Source organism: Gavia stellata, chromosome 19 (assembly GCF_030936135.1).
Source record: "Gavia stellata isolate bGavSte3 chromosome 19, bGavSte3.hap2, whole genome shotgun sequence".
Classification (NCBI taxonomy): domain Eukaryota; kingdom Metazoa; phylum Chordata; class Aves; order Gaviiformes; family Gaviidae; genus Gavia; species Gavia stellata.
In genome coordinates, this window is record NC_082612.1 from 16,164,036 (window position 1) to 16,187,720 (window position 23,685).

At 39.0% G+C, this 23,685-nt stretch overlaps 1 protein-coding gene across 2 annotated transcripts in view; it reads right to left on the minus strand.

The window, feature by feature from the left end:
* Positions 1-23,685, minus strand: part of SLC10A7 (solute carrier family 10 member 7) — a 146,554-nt gene that overhangs the window by 19,105 nt on the left and 103,764 nt on the right. For both annotated transcript variants that reach the window (XM_059826875.1, XM_059826874.1), the window contains 4 exons: positions 17,087-17,170; positions 6,040-6,205; positions 3,011-3,062; positions 1,421-1,494 (listed from right to left, as the gene is read on the minus strand). In XM_059826875.1, coding sequence (XP_059682858.1) covers positions 1,421-1,494; positions 3,011-3,062; positions 6,040-6,205; positions 17,087-17,170 — 376 coding nt within the window. The remainder of the gene's footprint in view (positions 1-1,420; positions 1,495-3,010; positions 3,063-6,039; positions 6,206-17,086; positions 17,171-23,685) is intronic.

Genomic DNA, 23,685 nt, shown 5'->3' on the forward strand with positions numbered 1-23,685 from the left:
CTCAACAATCCCAATTGTTTCAACCTTCCTCTGGGGTCACAGCTTTGAGATCTATGATCATTCATGGCACTCTCCTCTGATCTCTTTCCAGTTGGTCCACACAATTTTTGAATTGTGGAGCCCAAAACATCATGCAAATGTCAAAAGCCGTAACACTCTCGAGCCATACAACTTTTGCTACTTCTCTGCAACCCACAGGACCTTGTGTGAAAGGAAATTAGGTTAGTTTGGTATGATATGCATTTGACAAATCTACGGGGCTGTTTACTCATTTTCTTGATCTTCCTACCCTGTTAAAATAAATTATTTAATTATTTGTTTCAGTAGTTTTCTACAAAATGAAGTTAAAACTCACTGATCTCTAATTCCTTGTCCCCTCCTCGTTTCCACTGTGAAAAAGAGGCATTACGTTTGCCTTTTTCTTGTCTTCCAGGAACTCCTTCACTTCCCACAGACTTTCAAGGGCACTTGCTAACAGTTCTGCAGCACAGGCCTGGCTGAAGCAAAGAACCCTGAGATGAGTTTTGCTATATCAAGCTGACTTGGAAAACACCTCACCTAAGTCCCGACTTGTTCTTCCCCTGTTTCAGGCTGAGTTCTTACCTGTATTATTGACAATAGCTGTGTTTCTCTTTGACAGATATAGTCTTGAAAAGGGATATATTCAGTCACATATGCTTTATCAAACACATGTATTCATATTTTGAAAAACAGTAAGAAAATACTCAAGTACTAGTTATTTCACTGACTGAACATAATGGATGAAGCAGTAGCAAGTGACTGTAAGCATAACTGTTTTAGCAGTATTTTGTGAATTGCCATCAGAACATCTTATTATCACTAAGGGGTCATAAGTGACAAATATCTCAATGACGTTTTGATAAATGAATTCTAATAAATAAAACTATCCAAAATATCTGCAGACTTAAAATAAACACATACATTTTGCTCATGTTAAGCAAAAGACAGTACTGTCTATTTGTGATTTCTGAATATGCTACATGCTTTGATTTTCACTTGTACCTCCCAGCTTTTAGGTGTAAGACTTCACTGTGGGACTGGGCAGATATACCTTACAATGTTTTCAGTAACAAACCTGAAATTTTATCAATATTGGATTAGGCAGCAGAACAGAATAAGAACAGAAAGAAAAATCCAGCTTTCCGTAAATAAGATGGTCTTATTGTGTAACCACTAAAATCTCAGCTGAGAAGACTATGTTGTCTGCCCTGTAATAAGCATTTATTTTATCTGGGCAAGAATATTATGGTACTATTATTATCATACTGGTAGCATTACTTGTCACACTAAACCCAAAACCATTCAAGCAGAAAAGCCAGCAACCAACAACATTCTTTTTCAACACAGCAAGATATGAATGTTACTGTTGTTTTGCTCAAAAGCTTATCTCCTGACTTACCCAGGGTGAGGGACTTGTGTGTGGAACAGAAAATGATAGCCACTGTGTCTGCTGGTGTGAAACTAGAGTTATTCCTAGAAAAGAAAGAGTTTTAATAACCTCTGATAGCAAAAACCTTCTTAAAACATCATCGATCAAATATATTACTTTGAGGATCCATATGCACATTCACATCACTTTGATCAGGTCTAGTGACAGAAATAATTCTACCCACAAATGAACAGTAGTGTTTGATTTTTTTTTTTTTAAAAGCAGAATTGTTTCTCAGTTGTGGCAAACTCTAATGAATATGCTCCCATGTGAAGGAGAGGAATTCTGAACACATGGTATGTAGGACACAACTTTATTCCAGCCAAGGTTATTCTTGCAAACATGCAAGTGGCCAGCAGTGGCCAGCTTGCCTCTGTAAAAAGAAGAGTGACCCATGACTTGTTTTCCTAGTATGTAATGTTAACAAAATGCTCAATTTAGAGAATATATTGAGTCTACACTATGAGCACTGCTTAGAATACGTAGTTATCTTCCACTTCAGAGAAAAACTGCATCTAAGGGTTTACACACTGGGAGTTAAGGCCAGGAAGGATGGAAAATTGACATACAGAGAGAGGTATATGACTGGCCAATGGATCAGCCTTTGGTCCAAATTAGGAATCATTTTATGAGATTCTAAATATTTACCATACTGTCCGAGTTGGTTACTACTTACAGCATTTTAGATTTTACAGTTGGGACATATCTTCCCCCCAGGTTAGGACTAGCAGTTCAAGAGTTATTTAAAAATGCCTTCTAAGGTCAGGGCATGATCTTATCACAGAGAAATTTTCTTATGCTAAGAAAGCATAAGTAGCTCTAAGACATTGCACCCTTCCTTGTGATTCTCCCTTATGGATATTATATAATTTATACAAAGCTTATGTCTGGAACCTGCTGTATTGTGGCACTTCCCATTCAGCAGAGTGCTGCTAAGAAAAATACTCCAGTAAGCCTAAGCGAGAGGACGATAGTGGATACTCTGACCAGCTCAAGTGATGCACTGAGCCATTGGCTAATACCATTCTCATGGTACTGTTTTTTGAGAAGTGAACGTACAACTGTTCTTCATGGTTGATACTTAAAAAGAAAAAAAAAAATAGTTCTACCAAACATTAGTTCAGGACAACTGTCTTAAGAATCGCCATATAAATGTAACACATTTGACATATACAAAGAGTGAATTGCCAGCCCAGCAAATGTATCTTGAGATGTAAAAAGTCAAACTGAGTTCTCTCTCTCATATGTCATCAGCATGTCTGCAGGGCAAATTATACCTTCAGTGACATCTGTGCAAATCCATTTTTTTCAGTGGATGAGGTATAGCAGTGATTGATTGAGATTTAACAACTCTGTAATTAACACACAAGAAAGGACAGAATTCAGGTCCTGCTCTCTTAGCCTATGAAACTCTAAGAGAGAAAATGCAGTAAGGACAATATGAAATACCAAAATGAGGTCACCCCTATTCAGAACACATTTGCATAAACTGTATCACCCAAACCAAAGGTATCGCACAAAACAAACATTCAAAGGGTCTGATTCAGCACATTCAATTACCTTGTAGAGAAGAGGAAAGTCAAAAACATGAAGCTCATCTGAATAGAAAATACTGAAAGAGAAACAAGTTAAAATTAGACTTAGATCACAGAAGTAAGGATAACTTAAATCTCTGCAGTTGCTGCATACATGCCTTTTGCCCCATACAACAAGTCAGAAGCTAGGTTGGACCAAGTCTATCCAGAGAAATCCAACAACAGACAACCTTTAATCATGCCTGGAAGAACAATACATATCGTTACACCTGAGAAAGCTAGAGCTAATATCGTGGCTACGCAAGTTCTTCCTGAGGTTAACTCTTCTGAATCAAGTATTTCTTGACTCAATAAATGGCAGGGAAGTTCCGTAGTTTTGCTTACTGGGTTGACAACATAAAATCTCTCAGACATGCTCTGGCTGCCAAGTGTTTAAGTTTAGCCCCTTTCTATTTAACAGGAGAAAGTACAATGCGTAAGTATGGTCACAATAAATATTCTCACGCTCTGGGTATACCACTCTCCCGATGAATGATCACTATTAAAAGAAGATCACCACAGACATTTTAATTCCCTCTGAGACAAAGGCTCATTCCTGAACTGGGCAGTGTACCTCAGACAAAGCAGCTTTCGTTCAAGCTCAGGCAGCTTTGTAAGCGTGGACGGTTTTTGAGCATCCTCAGGGGAGCTCTGCTCTCTGCCAGCTCTCCCGACACCCTCAGGGGTTGCGGGATGCACACAGCCCACCCTTGGTCTGCGGAAACCTGGGGAGAAGCGGCCAGCTTCCCCGCTGTGCAGTGAGTAGCTGCTGGGACTGCAGAGACCGAGCACCGTGCCGGAGCGCAGGAACTCCCCGCAGAGCTGGAGGAGAAACCCTGCGACCTGCACAGACCTTTCCGGGGCGTCTGTGGGTTATGGGGGAAGGGCTTTTACTTGCAGCAGAATCTGGGGTGGGTCCTCTCCCTTCTCCTTGCAAAACTTGTGAATGCAATAAGGCTGATGTGTCCCATAGGGTAGTGCAAGCCAAGACTATACATTTGATTTTGACCCCAGTTTACAACTGGGAAACATGGCAGGCATATTAGCTATTACCAGTGACATTTTCCATTCTCCTACATACATTTCCTAGGATGTATAAATGTCACCTCAGCATGCACTTAGTTCTTCCTTCATGAACTAAGGAAGCAATCAGTTGTTCCTGAATTACAATTTTTCTGCAACTAAGTACGTTAATTTAATATGCACAGAAAAAAAATAATCCCTTAATACATATAATTCCGTAAAGCAATAAGCATGTGTTGCTACCAATTATCCCTTGTGCACATTTTGCTGTGGCTAGAATATTAACATAAAAATTACATAAAAACACTAATCAGCAGAATAATAAACGCAGTTTCATCTCAAACTCCTTGTGCTAATTTCACATCCTGGTATTACACAACGCACACATCCAGCCAACACATCCAATGGTACAGAAACGCTTTCTAGAACACAATGTGCATATCCATCTCCACAACTTCCTTGGTTTTATAAATATTTCAGAAAAAAACAAATGTCTAGTATGTCCCAAGCAGTTTCAATGCTTATGTTAATATTCTTACTACGAAACTCCAGTTATGCACACTGGCAATGAAAATGGATATATAATGATTCTCAGTGTATTGCACTGCAAGTGGTATATATAATTACACATGGCACAAATGCAGAGTTGTCTTGCAGAGAAATAAAAGGACAGACAAGAAAGGCAATGGAAGCAACCGCTCTACACCAACTGTTCAAGGAAGAACATGCCTTTTTAACTAAAAAAGAACTTTTTTTTTTTTCCAAAGTAGCAGTCAGCACAGTAACATAAAATTACTTCATTCTGAGTTTCTCTACATGTTACGTCAGAGTTGAAAATTTCCATATCCCTCTTTTTTGCTGACAACTCTGCACTGTTTTAAGTGCATCTGGGATGTGGTCCCTCTCAGGTGCCTATGCAAACAAGTATTTCCTCCATTTTAAAAAAAAAAGCTCCTTAGCACAGCTTCCTCCTTCTTTGCTTTCAGAATAACGTATTTATACTGTACCATTTATAATTCCATGTAGTATTTTACAGACGTATAGTGGTTCACAATCCAAAACACTGCCACAATTAGGACAGAATAAGAACTGACCCACAAAGGGCAGGAGCAAATCTCCTACTGACTTTAGTGGAGGTTGGATTTAGAGAAGATACATTATTTTTATTAGACAGAAACATGTGCATACACACACATGCTTCAAGGTAGACGATGCATTGATTTCTTGAAATCTAACAGTTTTAGAGTGTATGAGATGTGATTTGTACTGTAGCATACTGTAGTTTCCTCTCCCCCAAGCAAATTGAAACTCCTGTCTCTGGACAGTCTGAAGCAAGATGGGAATTCCCTACTGGGAGAGGAGACAGTGCCTGTATAGCACTGCCTTTCCCTGGGAGGTAGGGATCTGCAAGTGTATTTTTAACTGATGGCAAGGATACCAGCAGTCTATTCTCATGTGTATGTTATTTAAGGCTGAATGACTAGAGTGCCTCTAAAACAAACTCTGCAAGAAATGTGTTCATCCACAGAAATATATCAATGCATTCAAACTCCCAACTAGTTTCTAGCTTTATAATATGGTAAGGAAGAGCTACTTAAAAGTTCTAACAGTGCTTTTGAGTAACAGCTCAAACCCAAATCTTTCCTTTCTGTTTGGAATGCAACATCTGTGCATTTATGGTTGTTTCATAACAAAGAAGCCAAAACAGAACGGTTGTAAACACTTGGAAAGTAATACCATGCCCCTCTAGAAAGGGAGGACCATGGAGCAATCTCAGGCACACATAAACAGCAGGGTTCATCTCTAAATGCTTACTCAAATCCCCTAAAAGCATCCAGCCCCTAAGAAGTCTGGTAATCTGGTTTACTAGACACATTAGAAGTACAAGCTCGAGCCCATGCCAGTATCCCCACAGCCCCACCCTTTCCAGTACATATAGCTCATTACACACCTGAAACACAGATAAAAGAGATGCTTTAAAGCTGAACTTACTTATGAGCACTACTATAATCAAGCTAAATTTATCAAGGTCAATATTCGGATTGGCAAAAGTATCACAGAATGTTGTGTAGATGATCATCAGGAGCACACAGCTGCTGATCGTGCCAAACGGAGGCTTCTTCCTTTCAAGCCAGTCCTTGATGTATCTTCGGACAATCTGAAACACAGAAACCAACAGGTTGCCTCTTTTCAAAGATGCAGGGAGCTAAGTTGGGCATCACAAAGTGAATCCGACAGCGGAAAGACACAAAGAGAAGAGAGTAATTTGGATGACGGCCACAGTGGATTTCAAAGCTTCCCTGCCACACAACTCTTCTTCTGGGGAATTTAACATTTGTAGTGCAACTTCCACTGGGCGTCCATAATGAGAGTATATTTTCAAGTACATTCAAATCCATCCTTAATCATGCCAAATGTTCTTTGCTAGCTGTCACTGAGACATGCCCATTAAGCCTCCCCAAAGTTTATCTCCTCTGCTGATACTAATGGATGTATGTAATTATCACAGTCCCCTTTGCATCAACAGACAATTCCAAGTGCAACTTTGGGAATCTTAAAAATCTGACATCTTCAGGAATTTCATGACGGTAGATAATCGAAAGTGATCCATGGAACATTTTAATATTTAAATAGCTAGCGATGCACCAGAAGTTTTTAATTAAATTATAACTCAAGCTTGAAAAGCAAAAGTGCATGTGTTGTGGGAGCTTAAATAATTCAAACTCTGAATATCTAGAGTTTTTGTAAATCCAAAGACAAATGCCATTTGCACGCTTTTAGAATACCAGAATTAACACATGAAAACAAGGAAACCTACTGTACTTAGAGGAACTTTTACACTTTCAGGAAACAGAATGTGAAGTTGTTTTTCAAGAATTTTTTAGAAGCAACTATAAATTTTGAAGTTACTTCAACTTTCAAATTATGCCAAATACTACAGGACTAAGCCTCTGCAGATACAATGCATCTATTTCAGCACTGCCTGGGGAGTCACTTTTCGTTTTTCTCTTTACTTTGTATGATTTGAAAAAACTTTTTAAAGCTTTTATCATACAAGCTGTGACTTGTGTTAATTTTTCAGCAATCGCATTATCCTGCCTAATTTCTCCCGAGACCTCCCGATGTTCTCTGTTACCATGCTCTTTCAGAAATAACAGCACGAGATCCCCAAACACTTCGACCAGAGGGCTCTAAAGGTGTCTCGTTACCTTCCCACAGCGGTACCGTTAATAAACATCACCACTATGGGTTTAATAATACAGAACATTTTAGAGGTATTCAAGACTGATATCAAAGCATCATCACCAATGCTACCATAGGACCTTTTCACACACTAACTGCCAAAGCTGTGGGATTGACCTCACAGCTCTCAGTTCTCCTCACTGCCTTCCCAGCTTGTTTGCAAGTCTCTCAATAGGGAAGCAGCCATCCCAGTGACCACAGCAAATAGACTTCATCGACCACATAGCAGGGCACATACTAAAAATTTGGCACATGGGGTTCACGCAAAGCTAAGCAGGCTGAAGGCCAGCACTTACCTCCCAGCACTTCTATGCTTCCCGCTGATGAAAAAAATCACAGATTTACAAGAAACCGTGTAAGGGATTGCTCAACTCCCCAGTGAAAACACTCAACTTTAAAATTTCACACCTGCCAGATGTTAAAGAGAGAACACAACTTAGAATATAGGGCCAAACTCCTGAAAAAGCGTTCAGTGGAGCTCCTTCAGCCACCTCCTTACATGCCACCGGGTAGGAATAAACCACTACATTGATGAAAGAGAGGCAAGAAAGCTGAGTGAAGACAGTTAGTGCACAGTGTGAAAGACATCAAATGGGAAGACCAGATTAGTCTAACCTGAGCAGATTTGGGACTCTGTAATTACCAGAAGCAAAAAGCAAAGTTTTTCACCTCTAAAGTGAGTGTTTTCTAAGGAAGTTAAAAAAAATAAAATCCTATTATCCCACAAATTAAGATCACATTGGGGAAAAAGAAAAGCTACTTAAGACCACCTATTTATGGTATTTCCAGAAGATTTATACTGAAAGTTACAAGATGTTGAAAAAGAAAAGGGATGTTTAATTATGCCACAGTACAACTTATAGTGGAGGCATTTATTACAAAAACTATAACCTTGTGTCTGTACAAGGGATAGTTATAATATACATGACAATAATAAGTTTATACACATATTTATCATGGACTGACACATAAAAGAAAGAAAAAAACATTTTAAAAATGAAACTGCAAGCAGTATTTCCTCAAAATCTTCAATCGGCTGATACCTTCTTCAAATATCCACCTCTATTTAGTCTGGAATTATTGTGAATCAACAACCGTCAATACCAGTACAGCTTCTTAGTGCACATTGTATTTTTTTTAAAAAATGACATAGTTGGACCCTGATGAACTAAACTGTGGCTTCAGGAAATCATCTAATCAACCCAGCGTCATTCTGAACGTATACTGTAAAAACACAGACAAAATATATCCCCTCTAACACAGAATCCCATAAATTTTGATCTTCTCACAAGGTTTAAAAAGATCTATAATTTCAGAGGTTGATTCAGCCTATGGTCACTGATTCAAGGTAATCTAAATTCCTGTATAACTTAGGAGAAATATAACTGTAAAAACTCAACTAGATTTTTCACAGGGAAGCTCATGTCAGCTGATTCATTTTGACTGAAAAACAATCCATTTGTTATTTATTCATGCCCTGCAGAGTTGTTTCAGGACAAGGATGCTTTGAAAGCCTTTTAATTCTTAACCCAATTCTGTAACTTTCCAGGGTTAACACAGAATTTAAAATAAATTGTGAAGATTTGTAGTGAAATAACAATAAATCCCACAAATACAATAAAGACAACACACAATAAAGTACAGAGCCAGCCAGCGAACCTTGCTGTTCTGTGGTGCCAGCACTCTCTGACAGGAACTCTAATAGAGGCTGAAAAGCCACAAGCAACACAGATTGAAATGATTAAATAAAGAATCTTGTACGGAATGCAGAGCCTGGACAGAGATATTAAGCTTTGTTTGTCTGCAAGCACAGCAAAAGCTAACACAATCATTTTTGCATGTTATGGCCTGTACGAAGGACGCCAGACTCGGGCACCATAGTGGTGTGCCACCTCTCAGTTGAAATGACCAAGTCCAGTATTTTGAAGTACATACCAGTACCACAGGGGACAAGGGAGGGACAAGCACCGGGGAAACAAGCAGTTGAGACAACGTCTGAACTGATACTCCTGTGAAAAGATGAACTTACAGCCTGGGGTAGAAATGCGGATGACTGACATCCAAAATAGATGCATCAGAGTGGCACACTGAGGGAAAAGAGCAAAAAGGGGAGTACTCTTCAGATGCAATAATTCCACAGTTCCTAGTGAAAGGGAATTCCTCACATTAAAAAATGCAGTTAGAAACAACACCTTGAAGGGGATGGGGAGAGGAGACAGAGATGTTGGAAGAATAATCATTACACGAAAGCAAAAAGCATTTTAAAATGTATTTTACGAGGGAAATGCTGCAGCATGCTACCATGTTGCAGAGGATGCACGCACAATTTTTAAGGCACAAATCTCAAGGTGCAAGGGCCTTGCAACCCGTATCCCTGCCGAGACTCCTGCAGAATTACTTCTGTGAGGAGGGTTTTGGGGCCTCTGGTCCTATGGCAGCGATCACATTAGGTACGATGAACTGCGAAGATTTTTGTGCAGATTTAAATGCCAGCCCCAAAGAGCAGAGAATTCCTGATGGCTGACCCGGAGGCTGCACATGAAAGAACAGTGCACGGTGAATCTTTCCCTCAAACTGTGGTTTAGTGGAGAGAAGAGAGGAAGAGAAGCAAAACTTTGTAGTAGGTGATATTTTATATAAAACCTGCATGATGAAAGATGGTGATAAACTCACAGAAAAGTTAGACAATAAAAGAAGATAAACGTGTCCATCAGGCAACCACCTCCTGGTGACTACGTCCTGGCAATCTCCAAAGGTTTTTGGAAAGGCATCAGCACAAATCTGCTTCAAAACACAGTTCCAGGCTCAAACTTCCCTCTTCCCAGGATTTAATTTTTAACAACAAAGGAATGTAATTACACATGAATTAACAGTACTGTCCCCATTTCAATTTAGTTCTTCTACCAGAATAGTTACATCCACAGTATTTTTCCTCCAGACTGCTCATATCCTGCCACAACATCCTTCTCTAAACACCAGCCTCCCTAAGCAAATGGGTTTACTGCTCATATGCTTAATTCACTTAACATCCCCTGTACAAAGAAACACTATCTGCTATTCCAGGAAAGCAGGTAAATAATGCTCATCTGTTATAAGATCATACATGAAAACAGCAGAAGATATATTATAGAAAAACAATTCACTTATCTAATTGTACCTTCATAACAGTCACACTGTATACCCAGAGAAATTTGTCAGTAAAACACAGCCAGACTGTTTCCACCTGCCTGCTCAAGTGCTGGACATGCAAGATAAAAAATGTAATAAACAATGTAATTCATTAATGTTCATTATTAATCGATCTACACAGGGCAAGGAGCTCCCCCCCCATGTATATGGAATGGAATAATTTCTGACATTTGTAATACAGTACATCTTTTCAAAATTATCTAGATCTTGAACTTAATTTTTTTGAAACCCATGAAAATGAAAAAAAACAGGGGAAATGGTTATGAAGCCACCTTTTCTGTTTTCGTTATACACACAAGAGTATCTCTTGGTATTTACATCGTTAGGCAAAGTGGATTTTTCCTTATTCTATGAACTCTTTTGGACCGATTTAATCTTTAACAGAATTTACAATGTTTTTACTGCACTTCTGCTCCTCTTTTTTATTATGTATTGGTATGTACTTCTAAATACCTGGGAAAAACACCTGGGGCCTTACCATTTCAACAGAGAAACACAAGTCACTTTTTCCTTGTGTTGAAACACACAAGGAAACAAGCTGAAACTATGCTGGATTATCACGATAGCTAAATGCAGCAGTTACCTTATTTACTTTGTCTTTGAAGGTAAGATTCCTAACTCATTCTTAACTAATATTATTACTACTTACAGCAATATTATTACTACTTACAGCAATATTATTACTACTTACAGCAATAGACCTTGGCAATGAACTCCGCAATGCAAAATTTTCTTTTCAAGAGTTTTGAGTCAGGCTAGGTATTTGCAACAGTTCAATGACTTCTCAATATCTCTTCTTATATAGCAAACCAAGAAAGAAGACTGCGTGGAATATTGGAAACTACTTCAGTGAAGCTTGGAAGACGTGAAAGGGGAAAAAATTGGGAAAAAAGTGAACTAAGGTGACAGTGACTGTGAAAACCAGTAGAAAGAATCAGATACTGGAATGGGAGGGAGATTACGTGGGTTGTAGTAATGACAAAAGATGGAACATCCTTCACAGATTTCTATAGCATAGCCATCCTCCATATATCCAAGGTCTGCATCACAGTTTAAATGCACAGACCCTTTTGCAAAGCAGAGCTCGTATCACTTCAGCCAGACCCAGTCCTGATAATTTTATAGGGACCGTACCTGCCTGAAGGCATGCATTCTCACCTCTTCCTATAGACTGCTATGAAGTCCCAAACTTCGTACTCGTTCACCCATCTTTCTGTACCTTCTAGGACATCAACAAATGTCAAATCTATCCTTATTCTACAGAGTGTGCAATCTAGTATTTCTTTTCTGAAGGTGGAATGGAAAAAACACCCATTTTTGTAATCTGGGGGAAAAAAAAAATTTTGTAAGCATCTTGTTTTCTTTCCTCAGCTTACCAAACTCCCCTAAAAGCTATCTTACTCCCTTATGTCAGTGAGTTTACTCCCATGAGATAGCTCCTGACACATATATGCCTTCAAAGCAAGTTTTACAAAACCCACACGAAGCCATTTTCAAAATAAGCTTTCACATTTTGGGGTAATTTACAACTGCTGCTTTAAAACCTTACAAACAGGTGCAACGTGGCAAAAATGTAAAAGGAGCCTGTGGCAGCAGTACACGTTTTCTTCGTATTTTGTACTTCTGCGGAGACTAGGTTCTGCTCCCTGTTTGAGTCAAGCCCCAGAAGGGAGCGAGCTGTGGTCTGAAGGCTGTTTATCTGCCATCTCAGTTTTCTGCAACAAGCTTCCAGAAGCACTCATCTCCCCAGGTACCACTCCTCCTCCCCGCAGCTCCCCTGGACGTTGAAGAGAAAGTAGGGCTACTTCCACGTGGATTGAAGTTACAAGAACGAAGGATATGACACTGGTCTCTTTTTATAACAGTTTCTTTAACTATTGTTTCCCCCACCCACCCACTACAAACAAACATTAGGCTTAGGTGAGTAGTACCTTTTACTCCTAGCAACTGCCACCTACCTTTCCCTTTCAATTTCTTACTCTTTAAAAATAAATACATTGCTAAGCTTTTTAGTTTCAATTTCAGTGACAACTTGTATTGCAACATAGCACCCTTTTAGAGTTGTGTTTATAAGCACACCTCTCAAATGCTGATAGGGTTCCTCCAGAACATTTTGGGCAACGATGCAGAAGGCACTTAAAATCCTTTACTTGTAGGACATCAAGATTTTGTTGTGTGGCTTGATTCAGTGAGGATTTCTGTACAACTGGCTCCATTTTATAGATTTGGGAAGAAGAACTACTTAGAATCATAACATTAATTTTAGCTTTAGTTAAGGTCTGTTTAACGTGAAGTGCCCACTTTACGCTGGCAGACAAATTACCAATGGGGCAACTAGAGAATGCATGAATGATAATGTACAGACAAGCTTTTTATTATTTATTCATAGAAAACAGCGGGTTTTGGTGTGCTGCTTTGAAAAATGTTCAAACTAGTAGAATATAATGAAAGCACAGTGAAAATTCTATTTCATTAACATTTAATCATAAATCGCTCTTTAATATAAAACATAAAATAAAAGTCTGTCATAAGCACTTAGGTGTAGAGAATGGAGAAAGTCTGCAAAAAGGGGAAAGGAAATATTGCAGTGGTTTTCACTGTTCCTGTTATCTGTCACTTCAGAAGAAAAAAATAAGCAAAGAAACAACAGTCTTCAGCCAAATCTCACAACTGGTCATGAAAAAACTGCTTAGACATTGCTCAAAATCTTACATTTTGCTGGCTAAAAGTATTACCAACACCTATAGACAAGGAAACAATTATTTTAGAAAAATCACAACCGCTCAGGAGCAGCAATCTTCATCAGAACTCTGCTACCCAGGAAAAAAATAATCAGAACTTCAAGCTGCCCGAGCAAATTTAAAAATCTTTTCCATGAAATATCTATTACCATGTTTATTGTGGAACAAGTATTCTCAAATTCCCCTTAGAGGTATACAAGAGCGGTGCACAAATGACAAGCTCTTACACACTACAGATCTTGACAGCTTATAGAACATTAGATCTTTATAAAAAAATATAGATTATATCTCTTCTCAAGACCTCTTGTCAGAGAGGTCTTATTTGTTACTTGATAAATACAAATGCAATATTATACTCTCAATACTGATTTGAGTAACATCGTACTGTCAATTAGCAAAACGCATCTGTAGACACAGAGGATGCAGGCCACGATGTTTTTTTTAGGTTTAGACAACCTGCACATCTCTGACAAAGAACAGAGCGATTCTCCTTATTGAAGGCCACCTATCAGTAACTGCTATCCGTAAGACTCGGTGCCTTTCTGGTAACACAACATCCTCCTCCTCCTTTAACAGTTCTTTCTTTACCTAACAAATGGCAGCCACCACCTGAGCAGAGCCTGTACCTGCAGCCCCTTACACATCCCATTGTCAGCGGCTAGAAAAGCGTGTTGGACTCCTGTTAACGGCAGTCTTGTCACACTGAAAAATTGTTCGGGAAACAGTAGAAAATAAGCATCAATTTCGCTATTGTGACTTCTTTCTCCCAGCCATCATTAGAAATTCTGACAAGTCAGCCAAGCAACCAAAACTCTTGATACATTTTGCCATAAAGCAAACAAAAAAGCCCAAACAAAACAAATCGAAAAGCACCTTCTCATCTGCTTTGCTTATATCCCAGGGGCTGCTCAAACAGCCAGCTCTGCAGCCTGCTCAGGAAATGAGTGTTTAGGCAACACAGGTTTTCCCAGAAGCGAGATTTTTTTAAAGGAAAATAAAGCCCTTGGAGAATGATTCCTTTAAGCAGCCTGCTCTGTTTTACACTGATGCGGATTGAGCGTAAAGCCTCTGTTGATCACAGCTGAGTGAGGAAGGCTGAAGAGAAGCAATCCCACAAGCAAGCAGCTTCCAAGCTCGTTTTTTTTCCCAGTCAAGCTCTTTGCTCCCAGGTAACCTTACCAGGCATTCTTCCACTGCCTTTTCTGCTGAACAGTAAGACTATGCATGGTAAGGACAATTGACATTGTGGGCATGAACTGATAAATTAGAAGTAATTGCTAAAACCGTCATTCATGAATTGTGGGCCATTATCTCTTAATGCGTCTGGAATCCCAGAGTGAGCAACTTGTGATTCACAAAGCAATATTATGTTGCTGTGCCGCAGGTTGTGCAACTGTTCAGTAATGGGTGAGTAGTGGTCTACGAACTAAATGCAAAACTTCCCATTTAATCAGAACAGATCCATGCCACCTCCGGATGAAGGGCAAGCAGACCTATCACTGCATCTCTTGGTGCCAGGCCTTTTCTTGCTTGTTGTTTTTCCCTGATTACTGCACGTTATTTTTGGATATCCACCTTCAAAAATGGCTTCTATCCCTATCTGGACAGGTTGGTTTACCTTTGTACAGTTCTACCTAATCACGACAATCAGTGTAAACTACACTTGGCATTTTTGATCTGTAGCTATCCTTAGCATTTCCCATCTCCCATATCCTCTGAACAGATATAATTAAGTGCAATAACTTTAGAAACAAAGTCTTTACGCTTAGAGCAATGTGAGCTATTTCTGTTGACCATTCATTTCCAGAAACTGCTTCAAACACTTTTAAAGGAGAATCAACCTATTTCTTGTTGAAGTGTACCAAACTCTTAAATAAATTTGTGATTGAGTTACACAAGCTTTAAGATTCTCTATTTTTCCCTTTCAGTCTTTATTAGAACACCTAAATCACATCTGTTCTCAGTTAAGTCTCATCACAATGCTGATTTTGAACTCGTGATCATTCAGAGCACTTACTTCATATGCTTACTGCTCAATTCATGTTACTTGGCCTTATTATTTGGTGCAGCCAAAAAAACCCCCAACTCCACCACTTAGCTCACATAGCGATTTCTTGTAACATCTCTCCAAAGTAACATGCCATTATATAGATAGATGAAAGTCCTCTTGAAATTTTGCAATCGTTTTGTCTACCATCATCTTCAGACTTACTACACTGTAGTACAGATTGCTGATACTCCATCACTATAGGCTACTTTATTGCTATATCTGCTGCCATGCTATTTGTTTCCTAGAAATTTCCAACAAAGGCTTCCAACTAATAGCTTCCAGTTTTTGGACCTTTCGGGACGAAGGATTCAAGTACTTTTGCTTGTCCACTTTTGGTGGAGACTTAATTTAATTTTGATGAGATAAGAACGTTATACACAGGTAGGTTCATTAGCAACCCTTCGTGGTCCTAATTAATAAGGAGATTCTTAGGCATTTAACTCAAAGCATGTGAGCAATTCAATAGTCTTCAGGGGGACAGGGTTATGTCCATTTTCCACGCGGTATGGTTATAGCCAGGTTACGCAGGTACTGATGCTGGTGGCTGTCATGCTTATCATCTTATTGGACTTCAATGGGATTTTTTGGTCATATAAGGAACAAACTTCACTAGGACTTCGGTAAGTTACAGTACATGTCAATTTTGAAATGTGCAATTATAGTTTGATACAAGACTGATTGACTGTCCTACATAGCACTGGCAATGACAGATACTCTTAACCTTGTCCAGGGTGCTCCTTTATAGACTACACTTTAATTTGCCTACGTTTTAACCACGCTTTCCATTTCAAAGTCTGCTTTAGGCTGACAAAATTCAGAAAGTTCCAGCTGAACCCAGAGTTAAACTGGATGCTAGAATCAGCAATGGTACCCCTTGGGAACAAACTGCAAATCCCACTGATATTTCTTTCGTGCACTCTGAATGCCCGAGAACAACGAATACTTACAAGTATGTAAGAATTAGGCTTCGGGTGTTTTGGTGTCCAAGAATAGTGGACACTTCTGACAACTTTTGGTCTTAATATAGCAATTTCCCACCATGATGTGGAAGAAAAAAAAGAATTAATATCAACATTTGTGAAAAAACAGATACTATAGATACAAGCGTCACAGAAAATCTTATATTGCAATTAGTATCTTTACATTCAGTGAGAGATTTCTATCATATGCCATGAAAAATAAGGCCTTGTGTTACAATATGAACAATGAGTATAAAATGAAATATTGAACAGCTGCTCATTCCACGAATACCATCCATCCAGTGTAACAAACGATAGAGGAGTCATGCAGAAAGAATAGTTTGCAACTGTGCAATTAAAACCCTTACTGTAAAGCATATGCAAAATGGCTTGAGCAGCCTTAATTTTATCATTTCTTAACTTCTGACTGCTTAGCCCTTATATGTTTTTTAACGTTGAGAATTTTTTATTCCTGTAATTAGTAGTAGATACTACACAGGGAGAACTTCCGTCATCATCCAGGCAAAGGGCATGTGACAAAAGGACTATATTCTCAAAGCTCATTTGTATGGGGCTGGAATTTCTCACAGTCTGGGCTGCCATTTTTCCCACTTTATGTTCACAAACTCCCCTCTCGATATGCAGTAGCGTATGTTTGTGGTAGTGAGGGACAGATGCTCAATCTCAACAAAGATCAATGTGGCTCCAGGGAGCACTGTAGCATCTTTTCTCTGATATTAGACTTCACTATCCTGAGGCTGTTTCTATGTGGCAGCTTATCAGACTGCCAGTCTGTCTTTAAGATAGCTCTCTTTATCTTATTTTTTTAAATAAGAATGTATATTTAAAAGACATACCTGTCCAATAATAAGGGGGACTACCACAGTCATAAACAGCTGCGAGAATATAGATGTAAAAGGCACAGAGGAGGATGATCCAAGCTACAAAACAAAAATATACCATTAATATTGCACTTTTTCTTAGTATCTGCAAATTTCATACAGATATATCATACATTATACATTTTATTTTACCCCTAAAAACTTGGAAATATGTGCACAAACTTGGAAGTATATGCACACACGTTTAATTGTTAAGTCCCAACAAAGCGTTTAGTATTCCACAATAACAAAACTAAAACAATCTCTGGTTGATTATTTTATAACCTAAGGTAACAGTTCCATCAATATTCATTTAATTGAAACCCTACTACACATATATACCAAGTAAATTATATAAGCATTTGTAGGATGATAGTCTAAAAAGACAGGGAGTGAATCTTCCTAACTAAACAGTTAGCTCAACTAAAGTTACCATTTCTACAAATATCAAGCAACAAAAATTAGTGTAATTATTTCAATAGATAAATAAATAAAAATAATAAAATAGTGAAGACATTCACATGTTTTATTTTCAATGATGTTAAAAAAGAGATCTATTGAAAGTATATAACTATTCTTTCATTAAGATAACTAAACTGTGACAGGCTTAGTCTTCAAATAGGTGATCTCTTCATGATTGAAAATGCCAGAAGTATTTTTTTTTAAAGATGCAGGTAGAAAAGGTGAACAAACACATTCAGTACGATTTTTGCAACCTGCTTCAGAATGCTTTGGAAAATATGCAGTATTTTTTACATTCTGATTGGACTTGTTTTATGCTAGGTCATTGAAAAGTTTCATTTAATGTAATTTAGCATATCTTTAACAGCAAAAGAATATGCATTAAGAAATACACAGTAAGACGACTAAAATAGCAGAGCTTCCACAGACAACCGTTTGCTTCTTGATGAGGGTAAATGACCTAACATTGAGGATTTCACAGATCCACATTACTTTATATTTTACACTTCACTTTAAAGATTCTTGATATGATGACAGAATTCAGAATCTTTTCAGTTCCACCTAAATTATGCCGATTTCCTAAAACATTCTCACATACGTCATTCTCATAAATTACACTCAGATTGCATTATACTTTTGACACTTGTCTTCCTTTCAAAGCTACCTGCAGGCATGATAGACAAGGTGATCATAAAATCTAGTCACTTCCTATAACTTTACCTAGAAAAATCAACATATGGCCATAAAATTGGGTATGGCGTAAAGCCAGATTCTTCAGAAACTCAAAGAACAGAAAAATCAGAAATTTTACATACTGAAATATTTTACTTTCTTCAGAAATACACAACTGCACCCTTTACCTACAGAAAATAATCTGATGAGAGAACACCGATGGTACCACTTTTGCAGTGGTTTCCGTGTATACGCACCGCTTTTTGTAAATGCCGTTTGTGTTTGCACTGCTTGGGCGAACGGTGAACGCACCAGCGGGGCCATCTGTATGCAAGCTGAACTTTTGGTGCATGCAGATGGCATTAGAACTGAGAAACGGCACGAAATGGAATTAACTTCTGACACTAGGAAATCATGGGACTTTGAGGGTTGCCTGGCCAGCTTAGAGTTTAGGAGAGTGGGACCAGACCAAACCTACTCTTTCTTTAAACATACTCCACCGCTTGCTCCATATGTCCCTTTCTGAATACACTCTAGGTAGAGAGCCTCAGGCAGAACATACGGCATACGGCTGTTTCCTATGCGTTACCTTAACTGGCAACATCAGGTAAGACTCCATTTGGCCATTTAATGAATTACAGCATCTCATCCCTATCACCTCCAATTTTAATCATGTGGGCACAGAAGATGGTTGGAGGGGACCTGAAGATGATCTCATCACTGAGACTTTTGGTCTGCAAGTAGGGTGCAAGTGAGAGCACCAAGATTAAGGAGCCTAAATGTCCCATGGAGTCAAGAGGGAGAAGCAGAGGCTTGCAGGGGAGGATTCAGATCACCCACATGAGTACCAGAAGTCAGGCAGTACAGTTACTCCATTCCCAAGGAACATGGGCTCTCTGCATGACCCCTTGCAGAAAGCAGAACAGAAAACTCCATCATACCACTCATGATCATCTTGTTTTAATTCTTGTAAGGAGCTTCTGAAATTTTAAAAGGTTCATAGTTTTTCAAACTGTATTTGGACTTATTTTTTGCTACGTGCTGAGGAGCTAAAAGCATTACTTACTGTGTATTCAAGGAAGCTTTTTCAAGTGAAAGTGAAGATTTTTAAACTTTAAAATCTGCCTGGGTCACAGAGGAGCGAATCTAACCAACCAGTCTGCATGCCAGGACCCTCTGCATAGCTTCACAAAACTATGACACTTTGGCAGTGGCTCTTGCGCATTTTTATAAAAACATTGATTGGACTTCTCTCACTACTTTAAAGTTTTATGCTCAGTGGATGCATAATCAGTTTCTAAGTTAGGACTGAAAAACTGTTCAACAATATAACACACTGCTGAAAAAGGGAGCCATTCAAACAGCAACAGTCTTGCCAGCTTTTTAAAATATTACTTCAAATGTAGTGTCTTCAAGCTGTTGTGGATTCTCAAGCACTTGGTATATATAAGGATATGTTTTGGTTTGGGTATGGGGCTTTTGGGGGTTTTTTGTTTGGTTGATTGGTTTGGCTTTTTACATAATTATAAACTGAATTACAGGTACTATGCTGGGATGCTAGACCCATTTACCTAGGAAAAGTAAAATTATTTTATTCCTAGAAATGATCTTCTATATCAGCATATTAGGGTACAGTTCTTCACCTTGCCAACTTCACCCCACCTATTCAGGCTCATCTCACTGTCACCAGGACCACCAAAAGGCAGACATTTCAGGTAACCATCTCACCCTAACTACATTTTAAACTAAACAGAAATCCACGTATCAGTCCAAAATGTCTAAATAAATAAATAAATTATTCATTAACCCTCCTTTTGCCCAGAGGAAGTGAGTTCTTCAACTACATTGGGTTTGTAGGGGAAAAAAAACCCCTCCTTCTTGCAGGGAAAAAAAATTTAAAAAAAAAAAAAATCAAGCTTTTCTGCCTCTAATATGACTCCTCTCCTGCATGACCATATGACCACACTATTTTTGATCTTGTTTCAGTTATATAGTTGAGAATCATATTCTTCTGTCACTCTCCAGCACCTCTGTTACTTTCCACAGAATAGCGTGGAGCTAGCTTTTGGGTTTGGGTCCTTAAGAGGTCCTAACACTCTGCTATACCACACTCGGGCACCAAGGTTGGGAGCAGTGTGTTTACTAGGCTCTGCCCCCGATTCGTGCCCTGCCATGGTATTAGAATTCCCTGTCCCACCTATGGTATTGACATTACTTCTTCAAACAGACTTCTGAACTTTGTTTCCCTTCTGTATTATTATGACAATAACTTCAGTGGACTGTTTTTTATCAGAATGTATCTGTTAGACAACGCCTATAAACTCTTGTATTACCTTAATCTTAAATCTCTTCCCAGAGAAAGACACAGAAGATAAGATAAAGGCTGAAGAAAAGAGAAAGCAGGAACTTCTCAATCACACAGAAGAAAAAGACTTTTTAACTCAGACTCTGGACAGTAGCTAAGCATGAGGAATCACAAATGCTAAAGGACCCACTGCTAATGAACGCAAAACTTGAGCAGGACTGCCTCAACATTTGCAGTATGCAAACTCATCAGGCTCACAAACATGAAGTGTCCCATGGACTCTCAAGACACTGCCTGGGTTCCAGACTTCCTTTGACCTTGCATATGTTCATCACATCCATTTTGACAGAGAAGTGAGAACTGAGGAACAGAGGAAACAAAAAGCTTGATATAATGTTAATCAAACCTTCCTACACATTCACAAATGCAAATATTCTGTCTGAATGAATAAATATGATTTTGCTCGGGTTTTAGTTGGATCAAGCTAAGTTCTGTGCTCCATTTGCTGTCATGAAACAATTTTTAAAAAAAAACCACCTAGATGATCTGCATTGCACCAAAATTAGCATTATGCTAAAATGCCTGATTATATTTGGCTGCCCTCCTTTATTATAATAATCACCATGCCTAAAATTTAACCTTTCTTCACAGGCAAACAAACAGAATTACTGTAAGAACTGGTGTAAAAACATCATAGAATCAAACCGCTGATTTATAGCTGTAAAAAAATAATCTGATTGGACTCTCTTATGGAAGATAAAAATACACCATTTAAATGAAAAAGCTATCACAAATTTTCATGCCAGCATTTTCTTTATGCTTATTTTAGAACATTTTTTAAACAAAAGTTTGATACTGTAAAGTGATTGTTCTGTGCTATCCTGGATAGCAGCATTTCAGTTAAAGGTTTATTAATAAGCCAGGCCTGCTTGCATAGACTCACTATTCAAAAAAAAAAAACCCTGAAAATTCTTGCTTAGGCAAAGGCACTTTTCACTTAAATAATCTGACTGATTTCAGAAGGACAACTCAGATGAGCAGGAACTGCACCTCCTGCAAGTGTTTGCTGGATATGGCTGTAATGAAAGAATTCCAGGCAAATCTTTCCAAACAATTCTGTCACCACGCAGTACTTCAAACCTGACCTGCAGCATTCTTGCTAATTTAGTCCTAGACCTTTCTTCTCAAGAGACTGCCTGTTTTAAAAAACTCCTGGCAAATTATTTAGTGGGTTTCTTTATGAGTTTGTGGTAGAAACATTGGCTTATCCTTAATTGATAGGATATATTTAACTGGTTGTGGTAAAAACAAGAAGCAAAAACCAACCAAGCAACAGAAACGTTCCTTGCATGAAAAATAAGACAGTTTCACCTCCCGGCCTAGACTGCCTCTGGAAGCCAGATGCTCCATTCTGATCTTGCTGGCCGCCCAGGCAGGTATCACCACGGGTGTTCCCACGTCTACAACTGCCACTGACTCAGAAGAAACACACCTCCTACCAGTCACACCAAATTATAACCCAATGCCACATGTGCTGCACGTATTGAGTCCACTTTGGAGGCAGCTGTCCTTTGGGACCTTACTCTTCCAGTGTTCTCCTGCAATTAACATGTTTCCTCAGGTTGTGTCTTTGTGCTCTTCATACACCATCAGCCAGCTTCAGCCTTGCTGTCCGCGGAGCAGAGACGAGGAGGTGAGGCAGGGGTGAAAACAAGGCAGAACTGAGGGGGAGGGCCACTGGCTGCTCCCTCATGCGAGATGTTTAATTTAAGCTTTTCTTTTCCACCTCCAGGTCAGGCTACTCTGATACCCGCCTTTTTAAATTTTGTGTTCAATGCTGTATCGGCACTGCTTCTGGTCACTCACATCCTGCCCAGATTCAGCTGCCTTAGAGGTCCACCCCATGCGCTAATCCCTTTACATCCTGCTGCGGATTACAGAAAGGATGCGAAGGTGATGCACTTTTGGAAAAGATGTGGATGGGATCCAGTTCAGTAATGAAGGACAATGAACAAGAGTGACAGCTGAACTAAGCCCTCCCTTGCTTCGGACTCTTTCCAGAACCCTTATCCTGACCCACTCATTGTGGCATGCTATGTTACAGCAAGAAAGTACACACATCACCCTCAGTAACTCGGGCAGCTGGCAAATGGAAATGCTTTGCAGTGAATACACTGCAATGGGCAGTAACTGTAAGCACACGGAGGCTCTGGGAAATAGGAAGTGTCCATGCTATGTCCACAGGAACGGCGTTTACGGGCGCCTATGAGTTCCACGGCGCTCGGCTCTAGATTTCAGGTAAGAGGTTGAAAGAGATGAAACGGTCATTCCTACATAACATTTCACAGCAGTCTAAACAGAGTCGGCAGGTCACTGGGATGTTCTTCCTACTCCACTGCTTTAAAGGCATTCACACGCAGAGTGTTTAGCTATCTCAGTAAGGCAGAGAAGCTGCGTAAAAGATGCCAGCTCCCAGCGACTGACCGAGAGTCATTGGTACTGAAATTGTCCACCTCTAATCGGTGCTAACAGCAGGAGAGGGAAGGGAAAGGGAGGGAAGGGGAGGCATATCACTGAGAATGGAGCTTCTATAGAATGTAGTTAAATTTTAAAATAAAGCTTTTAATTCTGCCTATCAAAAACTGCAAGTTGTCTCTCACCTCAGAGAAAGGGGCTAAAGGTACAACAGAGATCACGTTCAACGGTTTGGCAGTCATGTATTTTAACAAATAGATCTTTCATTGTTATTCTCAAAAATTAAAGGCAGACATATATCTCTAGTTTTGCTAAAGAAATGTTCTAGTCTTACAGTATTTTGCAAATTCTTGCATATTCTATATGCTTCTGTGGCCATGGGAATTGATTTGGCACAAACGGAAAAAAACTAGCTGTCTATATATACTCTCCAGTTTTGTTTCAAAAAAAAATTAGAAAAATCAAAGTTTCATAATCAGAAGTGTGGAAAAAGAAAAGCTGACAATCTGTCAACTTTACGTTTTTTATTTTTTCCTGGCTTGGGCAAGGTGACTGTATATTTTGGGGTTCCCTTGCTAAAGTGATCACAGACACTAATCCTGTTCTGGGTTCCCCTATCACACATTAAATACCAAGCCAATCCAAACATACCCATCAATTT